The sequence below is a fragment of the Sparus aurata genome, chromosome 23 (assembly GCF_900880675.1).
Source record: "Sparus aurata chromosome 23, fSpaAur1.1, whole genome shotgun sequence".
In the NCBI taxonomy this organism is placed as follows: domain Eukaryota; kingdom Metazoa; phylum Chordata; class Actinopteri; order Spariformes; family Sparidae; genus Sparus; species Sparus aurata.
The window spans coordinates 9019015-9046304 of NC_044209.1; the positions used below are offsets into that span (position 1 = coordinate 9019015).

Below are 27290 nucleotides of genomic sequence, written 5' to 3' on the forward strand. Positions count from 1 at the left end.
CCCCCCTCCTCCACCTCCTCCCTCCCTCACCCCCCTGTCCTCTCTCTCTCCTCATCCATCCATCCCCGCTTCCTCTCCTTTCCTCTCCTCTCCTCTCCTCTGCTCTGCTGCTGGATGGTGCGCTAGGAGCGCACGCAGGACGGCACCGGGGGCTTCCCTTTTCTGTCTGATGGAGACGGGCTGAGGAGGAGGAGGAGGAGAGACCATCAGGTCCGGTCGGCAGAGCCCACCTCTCGAGGACCCTGCGAGGAAGGACTTCCCGCTCCCCCCGCTGCCGTGAGAGCCGGAGGAGCGGACGCGACACAGGGGAGCGAGAGGGGAGACACCGGAGGTAACGGGGCCATCAGTAACCTGTTGTTTGTGTGTTTGTGTTGATCATCTGGGGGGAGGACGCGCGGTGCTCGCAGGCGTTGCAGACAAAAACACGAGGACGGATTTCCCCCCCCCCCTTTTTTTTTAAGAAAGCGACATTTTGAAGCTTGTTGGACTTGGTTGGAGGTCGTTGTTAATGTTGGTTTTTGGAGAAGAATAACTGGGAGAGCAGCTGTGTGCGTCCCCGCAGCTCAACCGTCGTGTTTTCGCCTCTAATTAACCACCGTGCATCATTAACACGAGCGCCTGTGTAGTAACACGTGAGCTTAATTGATTTGGAATTTACGCATTTTAAACCAAACATCTGGTTTCGACCCAACCAGATGTGTGTTGGCGGATAAAGGTGCGAAAGTGCGTTTTTCTCACTCTGCATGTTCATTTTTTATTTTCATTTTGCTCCGTAAGTGAGCTTTAGAAACTGCACTGTGATATTAGACCGCAATTCAATTATGGCTCTGTGGCTGGAGCCCTTTAATTTAACCGAGGAGGGCCGAGAGCGCCTCCTCGAGGCTGGACACCGAACCTCTGCAGAGACCACAGTGAAGCTGGCTCCATGATTTGATTCTTTCTCAAACTAGCACGCAATTCAATAAGCAGCTCTTCCACTGTTTTCGTCTCCGGCAGCAGGGAAGGCTGTGTTTAATCACCTGTTCCTCCGCATCAGCATCAGGATGAGCGCAAATTACAGAGATGATAACCTTCTTACATCATCTCCTCCTGCCACTTTCCACACAGCTGCGGGTTTAAAATAGGATCTCAGCTCTAGGCTCTGAAAAAAAAACACAGCAGTTCCTCTCCGAGTCGCTGAAATGTGGCTCTCAGGTCATCAGGGGCCACACGGTGGACGAGCTGAACTGTGTGGCAGCTCTGTGGAAGCACACAAAAGACGGGCTCTCTGTCTGTGTTTGCATATGGAGCAGTGTCAATACCCATTTCTATTGATCGACCTTGTAATAATAACATTTTACTCAACAGTTGTTCCCCGTTGACTGCAGTTAATGAAAGCAGGCTACTGAGCCGCGTGTCAGCTGCTGTAGTGACGGAAGGGAGAATACACTGTCAGCCATGTTTGGTGGCGGGTAGAGATGGTGCATGACGGAGCTGAATGTTTAGTCGATGGATCAGTTAGACGGTTGATCGACGGAGAAATGATCAATGAACTATTTTGATAATCGATTTGTGACATTTTTCATTCATGTGAATGCAAATGGAATGTTTTTGGACTGTATCTTGCACGAAACAAGCGATTATGGCGTAACAACTGCTAAGGCCCAACAGTCCCCATTTGTTGTCACTCCTTTGGCTTAAATTCTGAACATAACTGTTTAAATCAAAATTTAGAAAATCATAGATATCAGTCTTCAGGACTGGGAGCTAATCAAACAGACTATCCTCATCACATCAGTCATTTGTTGTTGCATGTAAGACCCAACCCTACTGATCCCATCCCACGTAGACAATGGACCTGCAGTCTTCAACCAGAATGATTCAGTGGAAATTTAAGAATATTGTTATTGTAAACATACAGTAGCTTTAGATATCAGCCACCGTAACAGAACAGATTTTTCTTTCATCAAGAACCATGCAATATTCCCAGAGAGATTGAAGACAATATCTAAAAATGCCTAACCTCACAATGTCAAAGGAAGTGGCAGAAAACTACACGATCCATCCCTTTATCCCGATCTGACCCAGAAGTAAATGGGGTCTATTCTGGGCCCAGGGAAATCCTGCATCCCAGTTTCGTGGAAATCTGTTGAGCAGTTTTTATGTAATTATGCTTAAAAACCAACCAACCGCTAGAAATGGAATATAATATTCATAATTATGTTTTTTTAGTGGTGTAATCACCTTGAACTAAGAATTGTTATTGGTGTTCTTTTTAAATCTTAGAATGAGCTTTTTGTATTTTCAGAGGTAGCAGGTCCTAAATCTGCCATGTTTCTACGGTAGCCCAGAATGGTCAAACCAGGCGCTAGCTCTAGAGAGGGCCTTTCACATTTTTGGTGTTTTTAGTGGCTGCTGTATTCTTCTGCATCCTCTGAAGGGGAGGGCGAGACGATGCCACTAAATGGTACGCACTGGACCTTTAATTTTAGCTGCATCAATAGATGCATAATGATAAATGTAATCATTATCACACACTGTTGGTTTTTATTGGTTACCTCCACTTTGAATTTCCCGGAATGAAATGGCTTTATGCCAGCTGATTTATTTAAAAAGACTTTTATTGTTCAGCTTTCTGGCTCATTACACTTTATACTACAACTCAAACAGATGACTCATCTCAACACTGTTATGTCGGCCATAGTGCTGCAAATGACAATTAATGTTATCAATTATTATGACGATTGTTTGTTTGTTTAGTCTAGGAAATAGTGTAAAAAACCCATCACAATTTCCCCGAGCCCAAACTGAAGTCTTCTGGTTGCTTGTTGTGTCCGAAGTACAGTTCAAAATATTCAATATGCAAAGTTATTAAACACAAACAAACAGAACATTCTCACATCGGAGTAAATGTTCTGGTTATTTCATCATCAGCAATACGGTTGAATGATATTCTATCAGCTGACTAACAGATTTCCTCCCCTCTTCTACACTGCTCACTGATATATGTTGTATATTGCAGTGCCTGTTTATTGAATGCAGAGCTGCATTCACGCTCACCTTGTCTGTCACGCAGTCATGCATCCTTTGTCACTCTGTTCCTCTCATTTAATATGCCTCTCACACACACATGCACAAACACCCACACAGCCAGCTACGTTTCTTTGGGGTGTCTAACCTTGACTCTCGTCACTTTTACCGAGACAGATTGTTTCTTTTTTTACTCTCCCTCCGTCTTTTACATTTTGATTCTGCTTCTGCATCTGTTTCCCCCGCAGATCCTCCATCATCTGAAGGTCTCCTGCCTCTCTCCCACTGTGTGTCACTGTGATTGTTTTTTAAAATGCAGGCTCACAACATTGTGTAGCTTGCGGTGTCTAGTGAAGTGTGTAGCTTGTGTGTGTGTGTATCTGTGTGCATACTTCAGTCGCAAAGATGGGCTCAGTGGGAGCGGAGCGCCGCAGGCCCACGCCGGTCCAGACGCCCGAGGAGAGGGATGTGTGGAGGGATGGTGGAGGAAGAGCTGGATGGAGGGATGGAGGGAGGGAGGGCTGGAGAGAGGGAAGGGAGAGCGGCGTGGTGCAGAGCTACAGCTTCGACTCGTACCAGCTGGAGGAGGAGGAGATCAGTAAAGATGCCCCGGAGCGAGGAGTGCTGGCTCTGTCCGAGCCCGGTGAGGGAGTTTCTATTCACACTATGCGTGTGTGTGTGTGTGTGTGTGTGTGTTTGTGTGTGTGTTTGTGTGTGTGTTTGTGTGTGTGTGTGTGTGTGTGTACCGGTTTTATAAATAGACAGACACACACAAGGACAGAAGGAAGGAAAGAGACAGAGGTATCAACAACAACAATTTACCAAAGTGAAAAACAAATCCCACACAGATATGGATGGATGGATGGATGGATGGATGGATGGATAGCTCCAAAATAACTGAACTGAACACATGACAAAGAAACAGCTAATGCTAGCTAGCCCCTCTCATTCAGGCGATATAATGCAGGTCTTAGGCTGATGATTCAGCAGGTGTTGAAATTATCTGAACAAAATGTCATGTCTAAACTCGTGGGAACCAGTGCTAACATTAGCATGCTAAGATAACAAGCACCTCCCGCTACAGTTTCTCACAGCTCCATGGTGTATTTTAGCTTCTTTCAGCTCATTGTTTTGGTTTTCCTGGGCTGCAACTTCCCCTACCGATACATTGCGCTCTACCGTTGCGGCACCAAACAGCTGACAGTCACAGTTGGTGACTAGCCTAGCTGGTGAACACAGCTGTACCTCTGAAAGCTAAAGAGTCAGATATATCCCTTAGGAGTGGTTAGTGGGCTGATAGTATCAGCTGATGTTCGCCTATCACAGATGTATCAGTATTGGCGTATGTAACAATAATGTGTAAACTTGTAGGAACCAGCGCTAACATTAGCATGCTAAGAGAACCAGCTTCAGTTTTTCAGGTTGAAGTTAGTCAGCCTAGTTTGCTAGCTCTACCTTTTTGAGACTGTTGTAAAGGTACAGACAGCTGATGAACATACGACGTGATACAAAAACAAAGCCGTGGGTTCTTTTGTTGGAAGAGTAGTAGTACACAGCGCTCTCCTAGCAACAACCGTGTTTAAATGTCAGTCAGCAGCCACCATGGGAAACACCCACCTGGAGGTTTGAAGCCATTATTTCCATAATTACGTCCATAAATGGTTTTGTCTTCTGTCGAGAAGGCGGAAAATTACAGACAATAGCTGCGTTAATGTTTGTGTTCTTACTGTGAAGTGAGGAGAATTCACATTTCAGTTCTACTTTCAAAACATCACAGGAAAAACCATCAGAGAACCAGTCACACTTTGGCATATTTTTATATTTTGTCATTTTTATGAGAAACGTAAGTCAGGCTGAATTGTATTAAAGACGTGTTTTCAGCGTCTCTGTAGACAGTGTTGGGGGTTGAGAGATCAAAACACAGACAGAATGAGGGAAGTGTATGTAAAAACAGGATGCAAGCCTTGTTAACAGCAAATTGCTGTGTTGCCTAGATACTCAGGTTGCACAAAGGGCATGTTAATCAGATCACAAGTGACCGAGGATGCACAGCGAGGGCCCGCTCTCTTCTCTCTGCCTCTCCATCCTTTGACTCCGCCTCTCTTTCCCCGGTACACCGTCAGTCTTCGTATCTCAGTGTACAGACAACAACACAGGGCTCTCTACGGAGACTGAACGGATGTGAAGAGGCAGAGACTGAATTAATCCTTTATTGTCTTTATTGTCCTGCATGTACACACAACAATCTGTGGTTAAACTAAGGGACAGTATGAGGGGGTCAGAAAAGGGAGAAGGTGGTGTAAGACAGGAGTAGGATATTTGATTTCAGCGTTCCATTGCTTTATAGTTACACAAACATTAAGAAAAGTTTCATCACCGCCATTCATCCTTCAAAACGTGTTGTAAGGGAACACACTATGCCATTAAAGCAACACATTCAGTCGGATTTTGAATCAGGTTTGTGGAAGAATAAGCCTGAAGCTGGAGAAATCAGAATATGGCCAAAGGTTATTCATTAACTAGCTGTCCCCAAGTTATATTATCAATATGACCTTTAAAGACAAAATACGGAACGTTTCCACATTAAAATGTGTAAAAAATTAGTAGTAGAAGTTGAGTTGGGTATTTACATTATTTCAAATGTTTGCAACAATGTTCAAACTCAGAGGAATCGGTCATTTCATTCACTGTCACCGTGCGTTACATTTTGTCGCCTGTCGTTGTGTTCAGAGAGCGAGGAAGGAAGTCCGCCAACATGACTTGACATAACGTGAATATCATTTTATTACACTACCTTTGATAATTGCCTGAGTCACGTCACAACGACTCCCATGAGCCTTCACTACGTCTTTTGTTTTGATTGAGAGACTCCTAAAGGGCAGAAATGACCCACTGTCTGTTTAAGGGAAGGGTTTTAAACAAAACGTGAATAAACCAGTGGAGGATCTTCCTTTCCTCGCTTCTCACACATCCAAATCGTTTTTGTACAATCCTTCAACATGAACGTCAGAAAGGTAAAAATCAATCATAGAACGCCTCCAAACTGTCGGTTTTGTGCAGCCTCTGCTCTAAAACGTCTGTCACACATTGTGGGCGGTGCTGCGCCTTCATTGGATTTTCGGTTAATGAGGTTTGAGTTTCTGCAGGCGGTGATCTTTCTTTCCGTCTTTGCAGCCATGGTGATGCTTGCGGCTCATGCTAACTCCACAGTTTGCTTTATTCTGAGCAATCCTGCTGCTGAAAGCCTGAACTGCTTCACTTCCTTTACTTACCCCAGAAAAAAACAAAGCCACCAGAACAGCCGAGAAGGGAAAGCTTCCAGGAGCTGTGTTGTGTATGCATTGCCACTGCATATATGGTTATACAAATGAGGTTGTATTTATAAGAAAATGATGTGAAATTGCAGAAGAGCTAAGTGCAGGTTATAACTCCCACGGCAGACAAATAAGAAAATAATTTATCAGTCCCCGTTACCATAATAATAAATTACATATACCATCAAGAAATAAACTGTCACAGATTCATGTTTTCTTACCCCTGTTCGTCGTCAGTAAAATATAAATGCTCAGAAATGGTTTGGAGCCGTTAATAGTCGGCTCACAGGATTACAAAAAGGATTATGAGCAGTTATATAAAGAAGCTGCACATCACCCTTTAACCATTAAACTGAATCAGCTTGCAGAACACAAAAGTCCAGCTTTCAGCTGAAACCACTCGGGCAGCTAGTCCACCATCAGCACTTTCTCTGATCAATTTAACCACCAACACAACGGGAGCGAGGTCCTGCGCTGCGTTAGCTGCTCCATCAGTGGAGCCGAGGCGTCGCTGCTGCCGCCACAGCTCCATTCATCCCGATTAGCGTTAATGAAGATCGAATGAGTCGGCTCCAGACCTAATTCAGATGTTTTGAAGTCAGTTTTTTTTTCATCCCCGCTGTTGTTTCAAATTCTCTAACCCTCCTCTCCCTCTCTTCCCGCTCAGACTTTGAGGAGCCGATCCCTGACGACCGTTACCATGGCATCTACTTTGCAATGCTGTTGGCTGGGGTGGGCTTCCTGCTCCCCTACAACAGTTTCATCACTGATGTGGACTACCTGCACCACAAGTTTAAAGGTATGAATATGGAGGAGTAGAGCCGTGCACGTGCTCAGAGAGAGGACATTAATTTTACAGACTCATCCATACCCAGCTCCCAGGAGTCATTGCTCTCGTGTGTGTGTGTGTGTGTGTGTGTGTGTGTGTGTGTGTGTGTGTTTCAGGGACGTCCATCGTGTTCGACATGAGTCTGACGTACATCCTGGTAGCTCTGCTGGCCGTCATCCTCAACAACGTGCTGGTGGAGAGACTAAGCATGCACACCAGAATCACTGTGGGTAAGTCGGGCAGGAAGCTGCTCACAGAGGGAGCTCTAATTGTGAACAATTTCTCGTTAGGGCAATTTGTGCTGTTGCTCATTTATTAATGGCCCTCTGGGAACCTCAAGGCTGAAAAGACAGAATAAAGAGGAAGAGAAAAACACACTCCGGCATAATTCTCCTGTGGTTTTTAATGCGTAAAATGTTTCAAACAAACTTTGCCAGAGACTGTGAATTCACGAGGGGGCCGTCTTTCCAGAGTGTGGGTATTTTTCTTTCCTTCCCTTTTTTTCTTTGAACTTTTTCAAATCTTGTGTCATCTCCGGTTTTGTTTTCGGGCCTCATAAGCATGTTGAAAGGGAGCTTACTACACTATTGAAGATACGCATTCAGACAGATTTTAAATCAGGTTGGTGAAAGAAGAAGCCTGACACTGGAGAAATCTGAATATGACCAGTGTAAATATTCCTCAGCAAGACACTGTGATATCAGAGAGTAACATGAAAACATTCAAGTTGCTCATCCTGCCCGGCGTGAAAAATATTTTTGAGCAAAACTGAAAAAAAATCCTCTTAAAAAATGTATGTTCCCCCGAGGAAAACGTTTGGTATCTCTACACATATACAGCGTGTAAGAGCAAGGTTCCACTATCGTACCCTCCGCGGCTTAAAATAGCTCCTCTTGGATCCTTGAGGAAATGTCTTTTGAAGTGTGTTGTCTGCTCGAGAGCTTGTCTCTGGAGCTAATAAACTAGGGATCGGACTCCAGATGAAAGCCATACTTTCCGCACGTCTGGCCTGTCAAAAATATGGTCAGTCATGCAGTCAGAACGTGACCTGGTTTAGTGGATTGTCCTCACCGTCTGTCTGTCTGTCTCTTTCTCTGCAGGTTACATCTTCGCTCTCGGGCCGCTGGTCTTTGTCAGTGTGTTTGATGTGTGGCTGGCCAAGTTCACCACCAGGCAGGCATACATCATTAACCTTGTGTCCGTGGGAGTGGTGGCCTTTGGATGTACAGGTACTACTAATAACAGTGCCACCGGCCCAGCGCCAGACAGCTGACAGGCAACGTTAGCGTCTAGCTGGTGAACATGATAATAAAAGAGTCGGATGTTTCCCTCAGGAGTAGAGAGCCCTGACGGATGTTATCAGCTGATATTGGCCAATCACAGATGAATCAGTATTGGCGTATTTGTTGTCCGATATGGGCCCGTATGAACAACACTTTATTGCACTACAATGCAGTTTTTTGACACTCTGTCCACCTCTTGTAAAAATTACATACAGCGTGTAATAGAAAATGTTGGTGCTTTTGTTGTTCCAATGAAATATCAATCACAGCTGTCAAACGAACAAGCAACAGTGACAGGACAAACACAGTCGAGGCTTCAGCCCTCAGCTGCTGCTAATGTCTTGCATACACTGAGCCGGTCTCCCTGTTGTTACTGCGAGTGTGAACACAGAGCCTGTCAGCCAGCAGCGGCGGAGCAGTTTAATTAGCTCAGGTCCGTAGGTCAGTCAGCTTCGCTTGAGCGGCGTGTGGAGGTTCAGGAAGCTGTGCTTCCAAATAAATAGTGTTGTTACAATGTTGACTGTTGGGCACTGATAACCGCTTCCTCTTCCCTCCCCAGTGCAGCAGTCCAGTTTCTATGGTTACATGGGGATGCTGCCCAAGAGGTACACACAGGGGGTGATGACTGGAGAGAGTAAGTATGCACACACACACGTCCCTGCTTTCGTTCTCTTCTCTGTGTATTTTACACTTTTACCTTTTCTCATCACTTCATCTGTCTTAATCTCTTTTATTCGAACCCAGGTACTGCAGGGGTGATCATCTCGCTGTCTCGCATCTTCACCAAGCTGCTGATCAACGACGAGAGGAGGAACACGCTCATCTTCTTCCTCGTCTCCATCAGCATGGAGATGCTCTGCTTCCTGCTTCACCTGCTGGTGCGCCGCTCCCGATTCGTCCGCTACTACACCAGCCACACGCCGGGCAAAGGTCCGGGGAAGTGTCACGACCCGCGTGACAACGGGGCGGGATACCGCGTTCACCATGATGTCACCGCAGAGGAAGTAAGATTTGTAAGTTTGTGGACAGGTTCTTGACTACAGTCAGTTTACTGAATGTTTATTTGTAGTCATGTCACTAGTCTGGCTCTATACTAGTTTATCAGTTGGTGGGTTCTCTCTCTCCTATGGTCCAGACAGATACATTTATTATGAATTGCTCTGAAATTTTATAGAGACACTTACGATCCTCGGGGGAGGAGTCCAACTAACTTCAGTAATCCCCTCACTTTTCCTCTAGCACCGCCAAGAGGGTCATATTTATGGTTTTTGGTACAATGTCTTAACATTAATACATTCATGTCTCCCTCAGGACGAATTGTAATAATTTTAAAGTCCAACTCGAAATGTGTTTTACTTCTTATTCCTACAGTTGAATATTTGAGCATCACTGTGTAAATGATGTCTGTGCAGAGTTTGAAACTAGAGGACTGTTTTCACATTCATTGCTTAAAGTGTACGGTTTCTCTGTGCTCACTGAAAATCGGATTTCAAGAGTCGTGCCTATGAGCACGATTTGTTACATAAATAGTTTGGGAGGCAATCCTGGTCCAATATTTAGCAAACGCAAGTGTGATGTGGAAACCATACACAGTGAATGGACTTTACAGTGATGTAGGACACATAGTCCAGCAGTCAAACTTTTGAATTAGGGATATTTTTATACTCATGTATTCAGGATTTTTTGATGAGTGAGGAGAGGGTGTCATGTTAAGGATTTTAATGTAGCAAAAGCAAGTGGACACATTTTTAAGTATGCCTTAATACATGTGTGCAGGGGATCATCAACTTTTCATCTCATACCGCCGTCAGGTCAAAATCTGTGTTCTGTGTTACTGAAAACTTTTAGCCACTACATATCACATTTCATCTCCCTCCTTCCGTTGCATTCAGGTTACACCTCTGCTTTTGTTGGAATCATCTGCCCTTTTAAGTGGTTGCCAGGTTGTGCACTAGCTATTGCCGCTAGCTAGCCAACATGAACGTTCCTGTTATTGCCATAGCAATTTAAATAATGTTTCTAAGGTTAGCTACTAGCTAACATTAGGGCAGTATGGTAACTCAGCCATTCCTTAGTTTTTTTTTCACAAACTGGCAACTACCAAGACTCTTGTTCACCGCTGAAACACAGATACCATGTGATACCAATGCAGTTATACTATTGGCTGACAAACCTTGTTAGAATATGAAACCAACTGTCAGTTTTCTTACACAGAGATAAATAAAACATTTTGGACCCATACAAATGTTTGTGTTTAGCGCTTATTGACTTAATTTTAGCATGCTAGCTTGCTAATCTAATGTAATGTAGATGTTGAGTATTAAGCGCCCCTGTGTGTAAGAACAGCCTCAAAGAGATTCTTGCATGACTCATCATCCATGCCTAAAACCTCTCTATTTACATTGTGCACTATTTTTCACCTCTATTATTTTATTTTAGTGGTCTACCTCTTAAAATCCATCATCGGGGCGTCCACCCATTAGCATCCATTTAGCTTCAGCTTAATGTGTACAGTTTGTACATGTGGAGGAGCAGATTATGTCATTACAGTTTCTCGTACATGTTTCATTCATTAAACCCTTCATAAATGTTGCACCAACAAACTGTTTCTGAAGACAGTGAGGTCTCTAAATCGTGGTGTCATGCAACTCCCATTTCCTTGTTGGTTTCTGTGAGCAGTGAGTGCCACTCGCCTGTTTCAGCGCGGCTGTGTACACGAAGATTGAGGGCTGTGTGCGTTTTTAAAATGCAGAATCATTTATTTAAGATGCGCGCTGCCGTTTTGGCTACCACTCAGAAAGAGAAATATTGATGGAGGAAGAGAAACAGATTTTTGGGAGGGGTTAGTAGGGTTGAAGTACGTAGAGGTAGAGAGTTGTTATGCAGGCAGAAAAAATGAAGACAGATGGAGTTACAGGGAGGAAGGGAGAGGTTGAGGCCTCCAGCGAACAGAGAGAAAATGAGAGTCACGACACTGAGAGGATAAAACGGCTGGGAGAAAACTGTTGAGGCAAAAGAGGTGAAACAGAATGTGGGGGAGACGGAGGCAGCCAGGGGGAGGAAGAGTGAGGGATCATCACAAAAATTAGAGTTAAAACAGAAGGAGAGCAAGAAAGGAAAGGAGAGAAGGCAGAGAGCAGATCAGTCATGGCAAAGAGAGAACGAAATGACAGAAGAGAAGGTGAAGCAGCACTTTGTAGCCTGAAGACATGGAGCGGATCATCAGACCGTGTGTGTGTGTGTGTGTGTGTGTGTGTTCAGAGCCATCAAAGGGCGACACATCACCTCAGGCTTGTTACGCAAAAGACAAGCGCGCGAGGGAAGTCGTCCCCCGGTGTTCTACAGTGGTGTGCGCGTATGTGTTGGTGTGTTTGTGTGTTTGTGGATCTGAGTCTGGGGGCTGATTCAGGCAGCTCTTTGTTCTGGTTGCCGGGGGAAACCGAGGCAGCACTCTATATTATGAGATAATCAAGAGGAGTAGTGCCTGCTGGCCCGCAGGTCCCTCTAATCAACTAATGGATTGGAGTGTGTGTGTGTGTGTGTGTGTGTGTGTTTGTGAGTGTGTGTGTCTGTGTGTGTCTATGTGCATGTGTGCTTGTGCATATTAAAAGTGTGTGTTTGAATGGGGACATATGGAGAAGGATGTGTCTATCTGTCTTTATGTTTTGATAAAGACAAATGTTTGTAGGGAAGTGTGTGTGTGTGTGTTTGTGTGTGTGTGTTCGTGTGTGGGTTCATTTGCAGTCCGATCTGCAGTCTCATCATTACGTCAACCTGCAGCCACTTATAGCCATCCTTATAAAAAGTTGAAAGCTGATGTCATGGAGCCAGGAAGCCATTATGAGTGGAGAAAAAAAGCTTAAAAATTCCAAACCAGTGCAAGAGAATATGGTTATTTACTGCGTGATGGCTACCTCTAGTGTTTTCTTAATGAACTGTTCGTGTCCTTTAAAAAGCCTTGAAATTTGTTGTCAAAATATTGAATATCTCTGTGTCGTCCTCAGGGAAATGGTGGTACAGGACCGCCCTCCGCAGAGGAAAGCGTCGAGGACATTGCGGGTGGGACGTACGTGCGATTCGACGCCCCAAAAGCCAAGATAAGGAAAAGCTGGCCCGGCGTCCGCGGTACTCTCTTTTTTAATCCCGTGTACTCACTGCTCAATTACCCTCTGACTCTCACAGATGGATTTGAAATTTAAATGCATCCCCTGGTGATTATAGGGAGGAGGGGGGGGTTCTTAGTGAATTAACCTGCTCGAGAGGGAGTTTAAGGTTTTTTAAACATCAACCTGTCTGTGTCTCCCCCAACCAGACATGATCCTGCATCGCTACGTGGTGTCCCGTGTGATCTGGGCCTACATGCTGTCTATAGCAGTGACCTACAGCATCACTCTGTGTCTGTTCCCCGGCCTGGAGTCAGAGATAAAGAACCCCACCTTAGGGGAATGGCTCCCAATCCTCATCATGGCCACATTCAACATGTCAGACTTTGTTGGCAAGGTGAGATGAATGATGATGAGTGGCCTTTTTGAATGGAAAATGCCTAAGTTATGTTAAAAACATGTATGTATTGTGTTGTGGAGATGTGTGGTTAGCATTCTAACCAGCTGGCCCCGGCCATCCTGTCTCATAGTACCACTTTGTACCTCAAGAGGCCAGTTTCAGCTTGGAGACACACGCCAGTCAAAGTCCTTATGATTCACAAGCTTAGCTTAGCTTCATAGATGAACAAAATTAATACTCTTTCATCTATGTTCCCGTATGTGATTTTAGAGACAAATGTTATGGTTATGGTAACTAACGATGGCTGCTCTAAAGTCCCTGCACACCCATGGTGAACACACAGATCTGTGTGGGCGTGTACAGACTGTGTTTGATTGACATGTCCTTGACCGTCTTTGTTGCACCTGTCTTATTCCTGTTAACACACGGAGTCCCGTGACTTCATGTAATTCCCAGCACTCCTCCACCTGATCTGATTTAATCAGCCATGAAAAATAAAAGTGCCAAACCCACAGATGAATACGAGATGCAGGTTTCTTTCAGTATTGTGTAGCATTTACAAAATCACACCCATAGAAACCTTTTTGACCTTCAGGGGTTCCGTAAATTTTATAAAAATGTGTTCTCAGTCGGTCCTTCGTTTTATAACAGTGATGGTATAGCTTTGGATGAATTCTCTTTCATTCTAAAAATAGAATGAAAGAGAATTGATATAGAAAGCCCTGTGCTGGGTTCGCCAGTTTGGTTTCAAAGGCAAAGTTAAAGCAGCTATAATCAATATTTCCATTTCAGCAGTGGATCACAAGACTGCGCATTTTAATTCTCATTGTTTTAACCACAATTTTGATGAACTCCTATGGCTCTAATAGTATCTTTGCCTTGGCTTCAGCAGACAGTTATATGTGAAAAGGCTTTTAAAGCCACTCTCACATCACTGCTCAGCATCAAACAGCAGAAAGACACAGTCAGTGACAAGGTGCTGAACATAGCAAAGCATTTAGCAGCTACTTAGCAAATATTTCCCTCAGGAGTCGCTAGAGACCAAACACATTCGTTCTTTCATTCACTCAAACCTTTATTTAAACTCAAAGCACTCATTTACAATGATGTCCAGTTACAGACCAAAAGTGGACTAAGAAGAGGGTGGATATTGGACTTTCATTGATCAGGTACCCAGACAACAGGACCGCTGGATGTGTAAAAAGGCATCTCTGTGCAAACAGAGTCACCACATCCATTAACAGGGTCATGAAATGTCAGTGTTGTGTTCACGGCTTGTTTCTGCTGCCCCCAAGTGGCAAAAGAAAAACAAATTTAAGAACTGCACAATGAAGTCTGAGGTTCCTCAATAACAAAAGTTAAATCATTGTTATTTTCTTCATTTATATGAATGTGTATCTTCTACCAAATAATAGATAGTGATTACATTTGTCATCCTGGTTCGATAAAAATGTTGGTGTACCAAAAATAGCCGTAAGCGTACAGAATAGATCTCACATGGTGCACTAACCCAATGACGTATAATTTCCTTAATAGATTACTCTTTTTCATGAATATTGTTGTTGTATCAAACTTCCATTTGAAATATGAATAAGGAACCTTCAAACTACAGAGAGCATTGTCTTTGTCTTTGATTGATATCAGATGTAGCATAATTTAAGGCGAGTTATCTATTATTAAAAACAGCTTATTGTTTGTTTTCTACCTAAACATACAGAGCAGTTTGGGTAGTCTTTTTCATCACTTCCTCTCAAGCTGAGACAAAATCCACCAAGAGGGTAGGAGAAGCTAGTCTGCTCTGTGAGAGAAAGTCTGTAAGTCACTCACTACTGCTCGCAAAACTTTCCATGTTTTTTATTATAAAGCAGGTCTCGATGCTATATAGATATGAGGAAAGTATCAAAACACTAAAACAAACCTGTTTCAACCTGCTCAAACCTGTGAGAGCTGACCAATCAGAGCAGACTGGGTTTTTTTGGGAGGGGAGCCTTAAAGAGACAGGGACTGAGGGGCCGTCCACACGAAAAGCACGCTTTGCATCGTTTTGGCCGACTGTCCACACGGATCATGAAAACGCACTGCCTGAAAATGCACTTTTTTGAAAGACGGTTCTCAGGGTGGAAAAATCCGAAAACGCAGCCCTCCCGTTTTCATGTCGACAGCGAATCCGCATACTCTCTGAAACGATGAGGCCATCGCCCCACCCCTCGACCTTTAGTCTCCGACTTCTCCGACCTATGGCAGAGTACATGCTTGTGTTCGTGCCACAGAAGATATTGAGCCTTTCTTGCAACTTACTCGCCTCGCAGCAGCAGTTCGACCTCATTAACGGTGCACACGAATGATTCTGGTTTCCTTGCACTAGCCATTTTCGTCTTCTTGTTGTGTTTGGTTTCTCCTTCTACTGTCTGTTTGTTTACAACGCATAAGCTTTATGCGCATGCTCCGTCTCTTCTTCTTCGTTTTTGGTGAATTTCAAGCACCACCTATTGGCCTGGAATATGAACTACAGCATTTTCGGTCATTTTCAGTGGATCCGTATGGAACCAAAAATATTCTTGAAACGATGCCAAGGAAGATGGAGGAAAAAAAGATTGTTTTCATATGTGTGGACAAGCCCTGAAACTGAGCGTTCAGTCAGAGGGTGAAGAGTGGTGCTGCAGCATTGGACGGCATGAGAAAAAATGTGTTCTCTAAAAATAAAAACATGTAAACATTTTCTAAGAGACACCTAGAGGACACTGGAGGTCTCTCTAATGAATGAATCAAATTGAAAATTGTAAAAAGTGAAGCAGACATAAATAGGATTTTGAACAGTGAGGAGGACATGCACCCAACCCCATCCCCCATGGAAATCATGCTGTTGCATTCAAGTATAAAATAATACACTTGTAATAATGGGATGTCAACATCCATCATTTTGTTACTGCCACCTCGTCTTTTATGCTCTGTCAAAATTCAAGTAGTTCCTCACAATCACAGAAAATATGGTAATGACCCCATTTCATTTCACACTTACAGAGATCCTGGGATTTTATTGTATGTCAGGCTTGTCAGCACTTAAGAAGCCGAAAAGTGACAAAGTCACACTTTAACACAGCAGCTGACCTTGTGAGATTGTTAAAGGAGTTGCTCCATTTATTAAACCTGAGTGCAGGATGGGGGGAAAAAAAGCCTGGTTTATTTTCGGATAATTGCACTTAGCTCAAAGGCTTTATCTGAATATTCAGAAATGAAACCCTTATCTGGTGTCCTGAAGTCATTATTTTGACTTTGAAGGGACAAAAGTTGGCTGAATGAAAGTTATTCTGATTTTATTCTTTGAATTTTTGTCCTCACGGCAAATTTAGCAGTTTGTCAAAACGAGGGGGAAAAGATAAGAAGAGGAATTAGATAGTAAGTAGGAAAGGAAAAATTAAGGTAGCTTAGAGGTTGAACAATAACAAAGAACAATGAATAGAGTGGGAAAAAAATTGTTTCTGTGGCATTTGAACTTATTGTTGCTCTCTGACAAGTGCCATCAGCAACTAGTAGACCTAAGGAGAATGACTGCAGAATGTAGACTTATGCTAAGAAAAGTGCAAGTTTACATTTCATTTAAACTATTTAACTAAAACCTTAGGCATTCATGACAAAGCAGAAGAGGATTTAACCCCCAGCATCACTAAAGCACCCTGTTCTTTCCTCAGATCCTGGCAGCTCTGCCATATGACTGGTCTGGAGGCCGCCTGCTCTTCTTCTCCTGTCTGAGGGTGGTCTTCATCCCCCTGTTCGTCATGTGCGTGTACCCGGCCAGCGCTCCAACCCTGTCACACCCCGCCTGGCCGTGTCTCTTCTCTCTCCTCATGGGAGTCACCAACGGCTACTTTGGGTCGGTGCCGATGATCCAAGCTGCTGGCAAAGTGCCGCCTGAACAGAGGGAGCTGGCAGGTGAGACCTGTTTACCTTGAGGGAAAATATGTGTAGCGTAAGGAAACATTGACAAGATTTTGATTTCTTTCTTATAGTTTAGCTTTCAATGCTTCCACCGTCTCAAATTGGAGGATGTGTAGCACTTTTGGTTTGTCAAATGAAGCAGTCTAAAGACGTTGTTTTGACTACATTTTTATGGGCATTTTCATTATTTTCTGACATTTTACAAACAAATATTTCATTGTGTTTTTCTTTTCAATTCTTTATGTTGCGACTTTCCTTAGGTTTTTGATTTTGGCTTACATGGATCTGTCCCTACAAATGTGGAACTGGAGATTGGCTTGATTTCTCCTTAAAAATATCCAAATCTCCAAAAGCTGCAGGAACATAAAATGCTGATCTTTATGTTAAATTAAAGGGTAACTCCACCAACTCTACAGTTCTTAGGGAGTACTATAGCATAAAAACATAAAGTGGCTCCAAAGGCAGCTGCATGTAATCTGATAAATTGCTCAGTGGCAAAATTGCATTGTGGGTAATGTAGGCACAAGGTTTTGTGAAGCAGTACACTGGTCTAGCACTCCTTTTAACTCAATATAAACAGTTTAAAAACACATGATCAAAATCAATACAGAATCTTTCCATGCATTCCTCTTCCTTTTTGAAACCTGATGCCTACATTACCCACAATGCAACTTAGCCACTCAGTGACAGCACTGGAGGCAATCTATCAGACATGCAGCTTCCTCTGGAGCCACAAGAGGCTTTATACTACCTTTTTCACATACTCAGAAGCACTCCTCAAGACCAGTAAACACACTTTAGTCTGTGAAATCGGCGGAGTTACCCTTTAAAATAGCAAAGGTAAGCTAACTGGCTGCTGGCAGTAGCTTCAGGATTACTGTGCAAACATGAGAGCGATATCATTCTTTTCATCTATCGCTCAACAAGAACTTAAAGTCAGAGTTTAAAAACAAACTGTACGGTAACTGAGAATTGTAGTTTGTATTTACTGCCAATTAGCAAATACTATCATGCTAACACGCTTAACTAAAATAGTAAACACAGCAAACAGTATAACTTCAGTCAGGTACAACATGTTAGCATTGTCATTCTGAGCATGTTAGAATGCTGAAGTTAGCATTTTGCTCAAAAGCCCTGCTGCAGCTAATTACAGCCTGACAGAGCTGCAACGTAGCTGCTAAGTCTCGTTACCGTCTCAAGCTTTCTGTCCCAGGGGTGTCTTTTGTTTAACACCATTCACCTTAAATAAGCTAGTACTTTATTCTCTGTCTGTATCAGCTCCACAGTCACTGTGTGCTCCCCGTGTCTCTCTCCAGGGAACACCATGACGGTCTCCTATATGACAGGCTTGATGGTGGGCTCGGCGGTGGCATATGCAGCTTACAGCTTCGCCGCTCCGGGATCAGGAACACGCTTCTCCACACTCAACATGCACACACACGCAAACGGTACTGGGTATTGAATGTCCACATACAATATACACACACACATAGATGTAAACACACACACACACATATACACACACACACACACACCTGCAGTTATTTTCACATATAAGAGCCCGGTCGGGAGGGGCAGCGCAGACTCGAGTCCAGCTACAGAGGACAAGAAGACATCTGTAAAAAGTGTTAGAAGGGTCTTGTTTATACTCTGAGAGGCTGATTCATGCTCTGATCTGGCACATTGGATAAAGAAGAGAAAGAAATTGGACTGAGTAGTGGAGAAAATGAGGTTAGACAGTAAAAAAACGTAGCAGACTTCTCTGCTCTCTCACTCTCCAGCCCGGCGGTCCAGTGACCTTCAAATGTCTCGGCTCTGATGTGATGAACTTTTCCCCGGAGCTGAAGAACGGAAGCTCAGCGGGCCAACAAGAAGCCCTTTGGGTGACTCTACAGTGAAATTATCGTCTGCATGCGTGTGCGAACAGATGGGCTGACATTTGTACAGTGTAAAATCAAGTGATGTTTTGCTGCAGGGGACGAAGGAGACCGTGTGTCACAGGTCACACACAGTATGTTGCATTTCATGATTCCTCAGAGCTGTTGGTACTCAGAAAAGAGAGATGAGCAGATCAGTGTGGAGTTTTCTAGATCAGCTGTTCGCTCATTATCATTGCCTCTGATGACAATACTGTCAGGATTTTTGGACAGTGAGTTACAGCCATGGTGATTTGATTCAGCTAATGTTATTGAAATCTGCACCAAAAGCAACTTAAAGAGAGCCCCATTTAATTTACGGTTGAACATAAGCTAGCACACGTTCAGGTCCTGTAATGTGACATATTTATGGGTATAATGGAATATGTGGACTTAGCATAATTATGAGAGGGATTTAAATCATACAGCTGAGCCCCAAACACCTCTGACCCATAACATTACTACGCTAGCTGCTATGACCCATGAGCCAATGTTAGCTCGTCACCCAAAATAACATTTGTTCTGATACATTTATGTATATGGCTGAAATGTTTTATAGGATGAGAAAAGAGAGGGATTTAACATATCAGAGGTAAGCAGTTAAAGGGTAATTCCACCAATTGTATACATTAAAGTGTGTTTACAGGTCTTGGGGAGAAATGTGTCCATGTGAAAAAATAGTATAAAGCATTTTGTGGCTCCATAAGGAAGCTGAATGTAGTCTTTCAATTGCCTCCAGTGATGTCACTTAGTGGCAAAGTTGCATTGTGGGTAATGTACACAAAAAATATGTTGGATTCAACATAAACAGTTTCTAAACAAATGGTCAAGCTATACAGCAGCTTCAGAGATATAAACTGTTTTATTTGATTATTTTTTCTTGCTTTTTCAAAACATGTTGCCTACATTACCCACAATGCAACTTAGTGAAATCTTTCCAGTCTATCTTCAGCTAACGTGAACTGGCAAAGCTCCAGTCTTATATACATACTTATTTTAAATTATGAAAAGCATCATGAGCCTTATAATGATAAACCTCCATGGGGTTACTATGATTCTCTACATTAGCAGCTGCTTCCCCCTGTTGTTTGTATTTCCAGTAATGCTAAAAGAAGATGAGAGTAATAAGAATTCCATCTTCACATCACTTCCTATTCCCTCTGATGGCTGTAAAGAGAACAAAACGTTGGTTGGCTGTGTATTGAAGTTGTTTTTTTAATGGTTTGTGTCGCCTCTGGGTCCCTCTGAACGGTGTCTGTGTGTAACATGTAATGATGTGGGATAATATGGGGAAACACAAAAATAGTGCCAAAAAGTCTGACCAGTGTTAGTAGCTGAGAAAACAGTGAATGTACTAAAAAAGTTTAACAGGATAAAAAATGTAAATATACAGAATGAAATCCACTCAAGGCAGTGAAGAGCTCTTATTTTATTCATGCGGAAGCCTCTGGAATATATATCAGATTCATATTTTTTGTAGCTTGTAAAGGCGATCCGGAAAGCAACTATTTCCTTTATTCTGTCAACACAGCACTGAGCAGCTTCCACAGCCTGTTAGTCCCTCCACATTTTCCGTTGGATTTGATTAAATTTTCAGCGATAAAGAGGATCTCCTGCTACATCAGAGTTCAGAGTTGATACATTATGAAGAAAGCCCGGCCTCGGTGTAGAAAACGCCATGAAGTGCACTACATTATGTAGGTGACGGCTCAAATGGAGCCTAATGCGGAGCTGTTTGAAGAATGGTAGGGTGCCATTTGGGAGCTGACCTCATTACTGTATGTATGTCCCGCTGTGCTGACGCTGCCATATTGCCCGAGGCCTGTGTCCTCTCAGCGAGCTGCTGGATTTGAAGGTGTTTTTAGTTATTTTTGGTCAGATGCGTTATAAAGGACATGGAAAATCACTTTCCATCTCTCGCTCTTCAGTGAAGGGACAGTCCGGTTTTCACAAAATTGCATCTTTATGTTGAATCCAACCCTTCATGCTAGTTTAAAGGATCAGTTCACCCACACGTGAAAATTCAGTCATTATCAATCAAACTCATGTCGATGGAGTAAGGCAAGTAAAGTAGTCCACTAAATATTTTTGGAGCATTACAGCAAAAGCGCGTTGCAGCATTCGCCGATATAAACGATACGATGATATTAAAAACAACCCAAAAAAACATGAAGTGACTCTATACAGTTTGACCTGTGCAATGCAATACTGCAGAAGTCCTGAGATCCCAAATTGATTTGAATGGATGATACCCAACTACTTCAGAGGGGGTATGTGCTAACGCTAATAGCTTAGAAGCTACAGTGAAAATGGGGCTTTAAAACAGGTGTAAATAACTTATGTAGATAATGACTGAATTTTCATGTCTGGGTGAACTGTGAGAGTTTGATGAGAAGGTCGAGATAACTCTCATGTTTGTACGGTATCAAGCTACAGGTAGCAGAAGGTTGTTAGCTTAGCTCAAAGAATGCTAGCCTAGCTCAGTCTCAATCCACCAACACCTTAAAAGTTGATAAATTCACATATTATATCTCTCACTTTAGTTATTTGGGAGCTCTAGAAGTGCTGATAGCTGGATTTTGATACAGGACAGAGCTAGCCTAGCTGTTTCCCCCCCTTTTCCATTCTTTATGCTAAGCTAAGCTAACCGGCTGCTGCTCTATCTTTGGACCCAGTGACAAGAGTGGTATCAATCTTCTCATCTGACCCTCAGCATGATGTGACCAAATATATTGCCTAAAAAAAACAGTAGTTCACTGCGGTGGTAGTTTTTGTATAAAACGATGAGGTATCCTGTCATGACACCGGTGTTATTTTTTTAAACCAGCACATTTATCTGCCAGTGCAATGAATAGTTAAAGCTTTACTGTAGAAAATGATTCATGCAGAGTTTAGCCTTAATGACATTTTGATCTGTTTAAAACTGACATTATAAAATCTTGACCTACTGCACGCTCCGTATTTTTTTCCGCTGCTGATGAATCATTTATCATTTGAGAACGTATTTCTGGCATTAGCTGACACTCTCATCCAGGGCCACTTATGATGAGTTTAACAGTATAAGCTTCCTCAAAATGAGATCACCGAAAAACATCCAACCAAAGGGCAGAGCCAGGGCGCTCCAACAGAATCACCACGCAAGAGAAGTGTCACGAAACACATGGAACGAGCGGCAGATGGAATGTTTGGATAGCAATTAGAGTGAACTAGAGCAGAGAGGAGAGACACTAATGAGGCGAGGTTTTCACCTCTGATGGGAGTTGGAAAGCAACTACGGAGCTTGAAGGTTATTCCACCGCTGGGGCACGAAGTTTGTTCTCCGTTTTGAGCTGCATGTAAAGTCACTGACCTGTTTTTTTATTTTTATTTTTATTTTTATTCTTTTACTACATTTTTATCTCATCATCACAGTCAGTTATGTGTCAGTCTGCTGTTTGACTTCCAGTTTCTTGTTTTTGTATCCACCACAGACTTCTTCAGAATTTTGCCGGAAACCATCTCGTGTTGATAATTTTAGACACAACCCTCGTGCGACTGCACACTGTGAAATATCAGGATGGTGTGAAAGATAGCATACGGACACTACTCTGTTTATCTGTATATATATCTACTGCAACAAGATACTTTGGTCATGATGTTTGAGGAAATTAGAAGTTTTCTTGGTGAGCTTCTCAAAAGCCTAAATCAAGAATAAGCAGCTAAATTTGGCCCGTTTTACGGGAGTCGGATCAGCTTTAAATGCAAAATATGTGCATATATTAAAAGGATTCAACGACCTCACAGACCCGCCTTTTTCAGGAGTGGGAGGACAATTATCTTTAGCTGCATTAACCACGATGGAGATTATTCAACAATCCGAATAAATAATATTCTTTTATTAAAGGTGCAAAATGTAAGAATCCTAAACCCCTAGAACGACAAACAAATAGGTGCAGCCTCGGTGCTACGGAGTAAGCGCCAACTGCTGCTAACTGTGGCTCCTGTTAGCTATTTAGCTCAGTTAGCCGTGCAGCTAGTGGTTCGTACTGGGTTCAATTAAACTTAAATTCTTACACATTGCACTTTTAATTCAATGAATATAATCCCCTAAAAGTTGCTAATTTGTTAGAGTAAGCCCAAAACTCACCAACGATGTGAACTGAATTGTTGTTTTAATGTAAATATGTTAAATCAGCATCATCCCATCATCAGAGCTTAATAAAACAGTTGTTTACAGCTTTCTCCGTTTCGCCTCTTTTTAACGTGTCGTTGCCGTTTTCTGCAGTGACGTGTACTTACATGGAAGGACGAGAGGCTTTATCTTCCTACATCTGACGATTTAGATCAGAGCTCATCTGTGTCTGTCAAAACAGGAAGCGGCCACGTGTAGTCACTCAGTTTTTATCTTGTTGAAACGGCTGTGAGCGGAGCAGATCTGCACCGCAAAACCTCATATCTCACAAAATCTTTTACCTCCTAGCTTTTTTTTTTTCTTCTTTTTTTTTCCACAAACGCAGCCCTCGTTATAAATGTTTGATCATCGTATTACTGAGAGTTATTTGGCTCTGTGTGAACATGAAAGTGTTTGATCCCTGAGCTTGGGTTTTTTTTTTCTCCAGCGTATAGTGAGCAGGTTACATCCTGTTTCTCATCCTGCTGAAGTGCCCTTGAGCAAGAATCCGGCCGATCTCTCCCTGCAGGGCATCCAGTTAAAATTAAATCTGTATTGACTGCGTCCATCCAGCAGAGAGAGCTGCAGCCCAGAGAACAACGTCGAGGACTGAGCAGAACGAGGACTTGAGGTCCAAATGGAAACTACCGCTGTGCAGCGTCTGTATCAGAGATCAGAGGCTGTGTCTTTTTCTCAGCCTCCAGAGGATGAAAGAAAGAGCTCTAAATAAAGTGAAAACCTCCTTTTTTGACCTTTCTGTTACAGCACAGCATCTCTAAGCAGAGCACAACCACACAAGGCTGGACGACAATAACATTTTCTGTCTTGTTCAGTGTTAAACAGGTCAAAGTGTTCTGGTCGAGCTGCTTCTCTTGTCTGTGTGTGTGTGTGTGTGTGTGTGTGTGTGTGTGTGTGTGCATGGACCTACCAATGAATATCTGGCTGTTTGTCTGTGTGCATTTCTGCCTGTGTGTATTCGTGTGTGTGTGTGTGTGCGCGCGCGCTAATTTTGGATATGGCTGCAGGGAAAGAAAGTCTCTGGTGTGTGACTGAGCAACTGATCATTAGTCATTCTGCTCCACATACTGTAGAGACGAGGAGGAGGAGGAGGAGGGTGGAAAGGGAGAGGAAGGGTAGTATGCTTTACACTGAGTCTTAATTGTAATGGTGCCATGTTTCGAAGGTAACCATATGCTTTTCAAATGGATTGTAATGTCCTGGTACTTTATATATTCAATATATCTCACTTGCAGAACCATCTGTGAGGATGAAATGTGTGTTTTTGTTTTTTGTTGCCATAAATCAGCGTAGCTTTGTGCCATAAACCATGACCTCTGTTGTCAACCTGTTTGTCTGCATAAATAAAGGACAGCTATTGATGTGAAAGCGCTGCATGTGGCATTTTCACATCGTTAAATGATGTTCCTCTTCTCCTTTACTGCCTCTGTGACGTGGACCAAATTCTATGAAGAAGGGAGGAAGTGAGAACACAGCCGGAAGACTTATTTTTAAATACTGGGACGATGCGTTTTAAAAAATGACCCATGAAACAGCTGGAAGAGGAAGTCGCCGTCTTTTCTCTACATAATTAGCATACTCTGCCGTCGTATTGGTGATGGGGTGATGAGAGAGGAGAGGCCCCAGTGGTCGCCGCCATCAACTTGAACGTCGCCTGATGTGAAAGATGGCTGATAAGCATGTAATGTAGACATGATATATCTAGTTTGTTACATGTGTCAACCTTGGATGTATCTGTGGATTGCAGAATGGTTGACTGCTGACATCATATCCCAGTGACAGAGCTGAGAAACTTGGAACGGCACTCTGTAGAGCGCATACCTCCGCCAAGGCCAAATGGTCCAACTGTTGTACTTACTGTGACTTACGATACCAGCCGCCTAAATAAGATTTATTTCATCAGGAATTTAACGAAAACGTGAAAAATGCAATCTCGCAATGTTAAAGAAAAAGAAGAAATCTGCACCAAAAGTTTACTGGGGATTATTCTAGCTCAAGAACCATCCTCCTTAGCAGTTTTTGTGTGTCTTGCCAAATGGCAAGTGAAGGCTTCATTTGCAGAACCGGATATCTCTGTTTTTTGTCCTTGTATTTGTGCACTCTGGGGAATATCAATCTGACATGTATTGTGTTGTTTCAATAAAATATCTTAAAAATTTCACGTTTCCACGAATCAAGTTATTTTTTTTAACTGTGCACACAAGGGAATGTCAATCAAACCGGTGTAAGAATGTATTTTATCTGCATTCGTAAATGAACTCTTCAAGTATAAAAACAAAACCTCTTTGATGGCTCAGATATACAGTATATGTTTATAATGATTAGAGTGATTAGAATGACTGGAGACAAGGATATCACCTTAATGAATAATAACACAATACATTATATAAAACAATGCTGAGGCAAAGAGATTAATAGGCTAACGGAAATACACATCTAGAAAACTCAGAGTACTTGAAATTAAGACATTTCAGTCTGAAAAATTTGATTCTTTTTTCACAACTTTTCGTTAAAAATCAAAAACAGCAAGAACTCAGTACTCCTGCTGAAGGGAGTGTGGATCTGCACCGCTCAGCCATGGACTCATATTTTGGTGTTGTCCATTTACGGAGCCTTTTTGAGAGAAAGTACACTAGATGTGTCAAAAGATTTGTGAATGGGTTACATCTGTCCCTTAAAAAAACCTGTATAGCTGTAAAACAAAAATGTTCTCATTCTATCAAAGATATTCACTCATGTCTGTGTCTGTACATGTACCCTGTCTTTGTTTTTCTCTTTCTCTTCATCACTTCACTCATTCACCTTTGCTCTTCTCTAAAGGCAAGTCAGTTTTAAATATGGAGCCTATAATGGATGTCTCAGAGGGCTCCACAAGCTACAAAACATATGACAGCCTCCCTTTACCGGAGCCAAAAAAGTAGATGACATCACTCCAGCTCTCAGATCTTTACACTGGCTTCCTGTCTGTCAGAGAAAATCCTGCTGCTGGCTCACTGAAGCAGTTTCAAGTCTTTGAGCTGCACTGTGACTTTTATTTTCCGGTCTCGCCTCTTTTAAACGTATTTCTGCTTTAGCCGTCTTTCCTATTTCTCAACTTGTTTTAATGTTTTGTTTCTTGACGTCGTCCCACTTGTTTTTAAAGTACTTCAAATGCAATTGTTCCTTTCTTTTAATGTAATTTGTATGCCTGTGTCAAGCACTCTGAGTTGCCTTGTGTCTGAACTGTGCTGTGCAAATAAACTTGCTCTGGCTTGCCTTTAGACGCTTGATTCAGCTTAAGAAAAATTCAGCAACAAAACGGCTTTGACGTAGAAGCAGAGGAAGCAGCAGGAGAGACAAAGAGCGAAAGAGAAGGCCCTGCAGGACGGGTGGACATGCAGGGAGCCACATTTCAAGATGGTGCATTCATGAACGCTCTAATCAGGGCATTCCTGTTTGATTTTAAGGTCAGAAATAAGTGACAGAGAGAGCGGAGCAGGGAGAGTGGAAGAACCAAAGCGAGAGAGGTAGAGGAGACCATTGAGAGAGAGACGAGATGAAGAAAAATGGCCGAAACATGAAGGTGTGGTGCGATGACACGGTAGAGGAGGGAGAGGTGATGGATGAGCTGGGAGAAAAGAAAGATAACCAGAGAAGAAGGGATCGGCCAGAAGTACAGACGCAGGCATCCTGATAAGTGACACAATGCTCAGGTACGCGTCGTAAGTAGGATGGATAGAGGATGATAAAAACTGTCCCTGTATAACAAGACATAAAAATTAATTATGACAGAAAACTTCCCAGGCGCCGAGTGAAGAAGCCTCTCCTACAGGTGGCGGACTTGAGCTGGAGATGACTCCACTCTGCTTTTTAAATTTTTTTTATTCAAGCAGTGGCAAAGCAGGCTGGTGAAGGCTGACAGTGTACTGAGCTTTCTACAGTGTACAATGTGGAAATAGAGAAATAACAAACTGTGCATTACAACATGTTGACCTACAAAGGCAGAGAGCGGTAACAGGGATACAGTAAAAGCTGAAGCTGAGAAAAAAATGGTTTCAAGTTTCAGTCTCAGTACACTGTAATAAATGGAGGACGTTATGACTCATTTCTTTTCATGTGATGTTTTGAGCAATTTCAAAGCAAAAAAAAAAAAAAAAAAAAATCATTCTGCAAAAACGTCAGATAATATAAGTAGAAAAAGCCCGCTGTCAATAGGCCGGACAAGAAGTGTTTCTCAGCTTTTGTTTATCAAGTGTAATTATCTTCAAATGAAGGAAATCAAATAATGTACAATATGATGTGTTTGAATATGTGATTTAAACCACGCCAGAGTAAAAAGCTTCAATGGCAGCT

General features: G+C 42.7%; 1 protein-coding gene across 2 annotated transcripts; it reads left to right on the top strand.

The window, feature by feature from the left end:
* Positions 1–15: 15 nt before the first annotated feature.
* slc29a4a (solute carrier family 29 member 4a) lies at positions 16–23010 on the top strand. 2 transcript variants are annotated; one of them, XM_030407968.1, is made up of 11 exons: positions 16–331; positions 3258–3652; positions 6991–7122; positions 7269–7382; positions 8253–8381; positions 8995–9069; positions 9180–9448; positions 12440–12560; positions 12748–12935; positions 16628–16868; positions 18191–23010. In XM_030407968.1, exons 2-11 carry the CDS (start codon positions 3415–3417, stop codon positions 18334–18336), a joined length of 1653 nt encoding a protein of 550 aa, XP_030263828.1. In that variant the 5' UTR covers positions 16–331; positions 3258–3414; the 3' UTR covers positions 18337–23010. The 2 variants fall into 2 exon arrangements, with proteins under 2 accessions (XP_030263828.1, XP_030263829.1); XM_030407969.1 differs by having other exon boundaries at positions 9180–9439.
* Positions 23011–27290: the final 4280 nt, after the last annotated feature.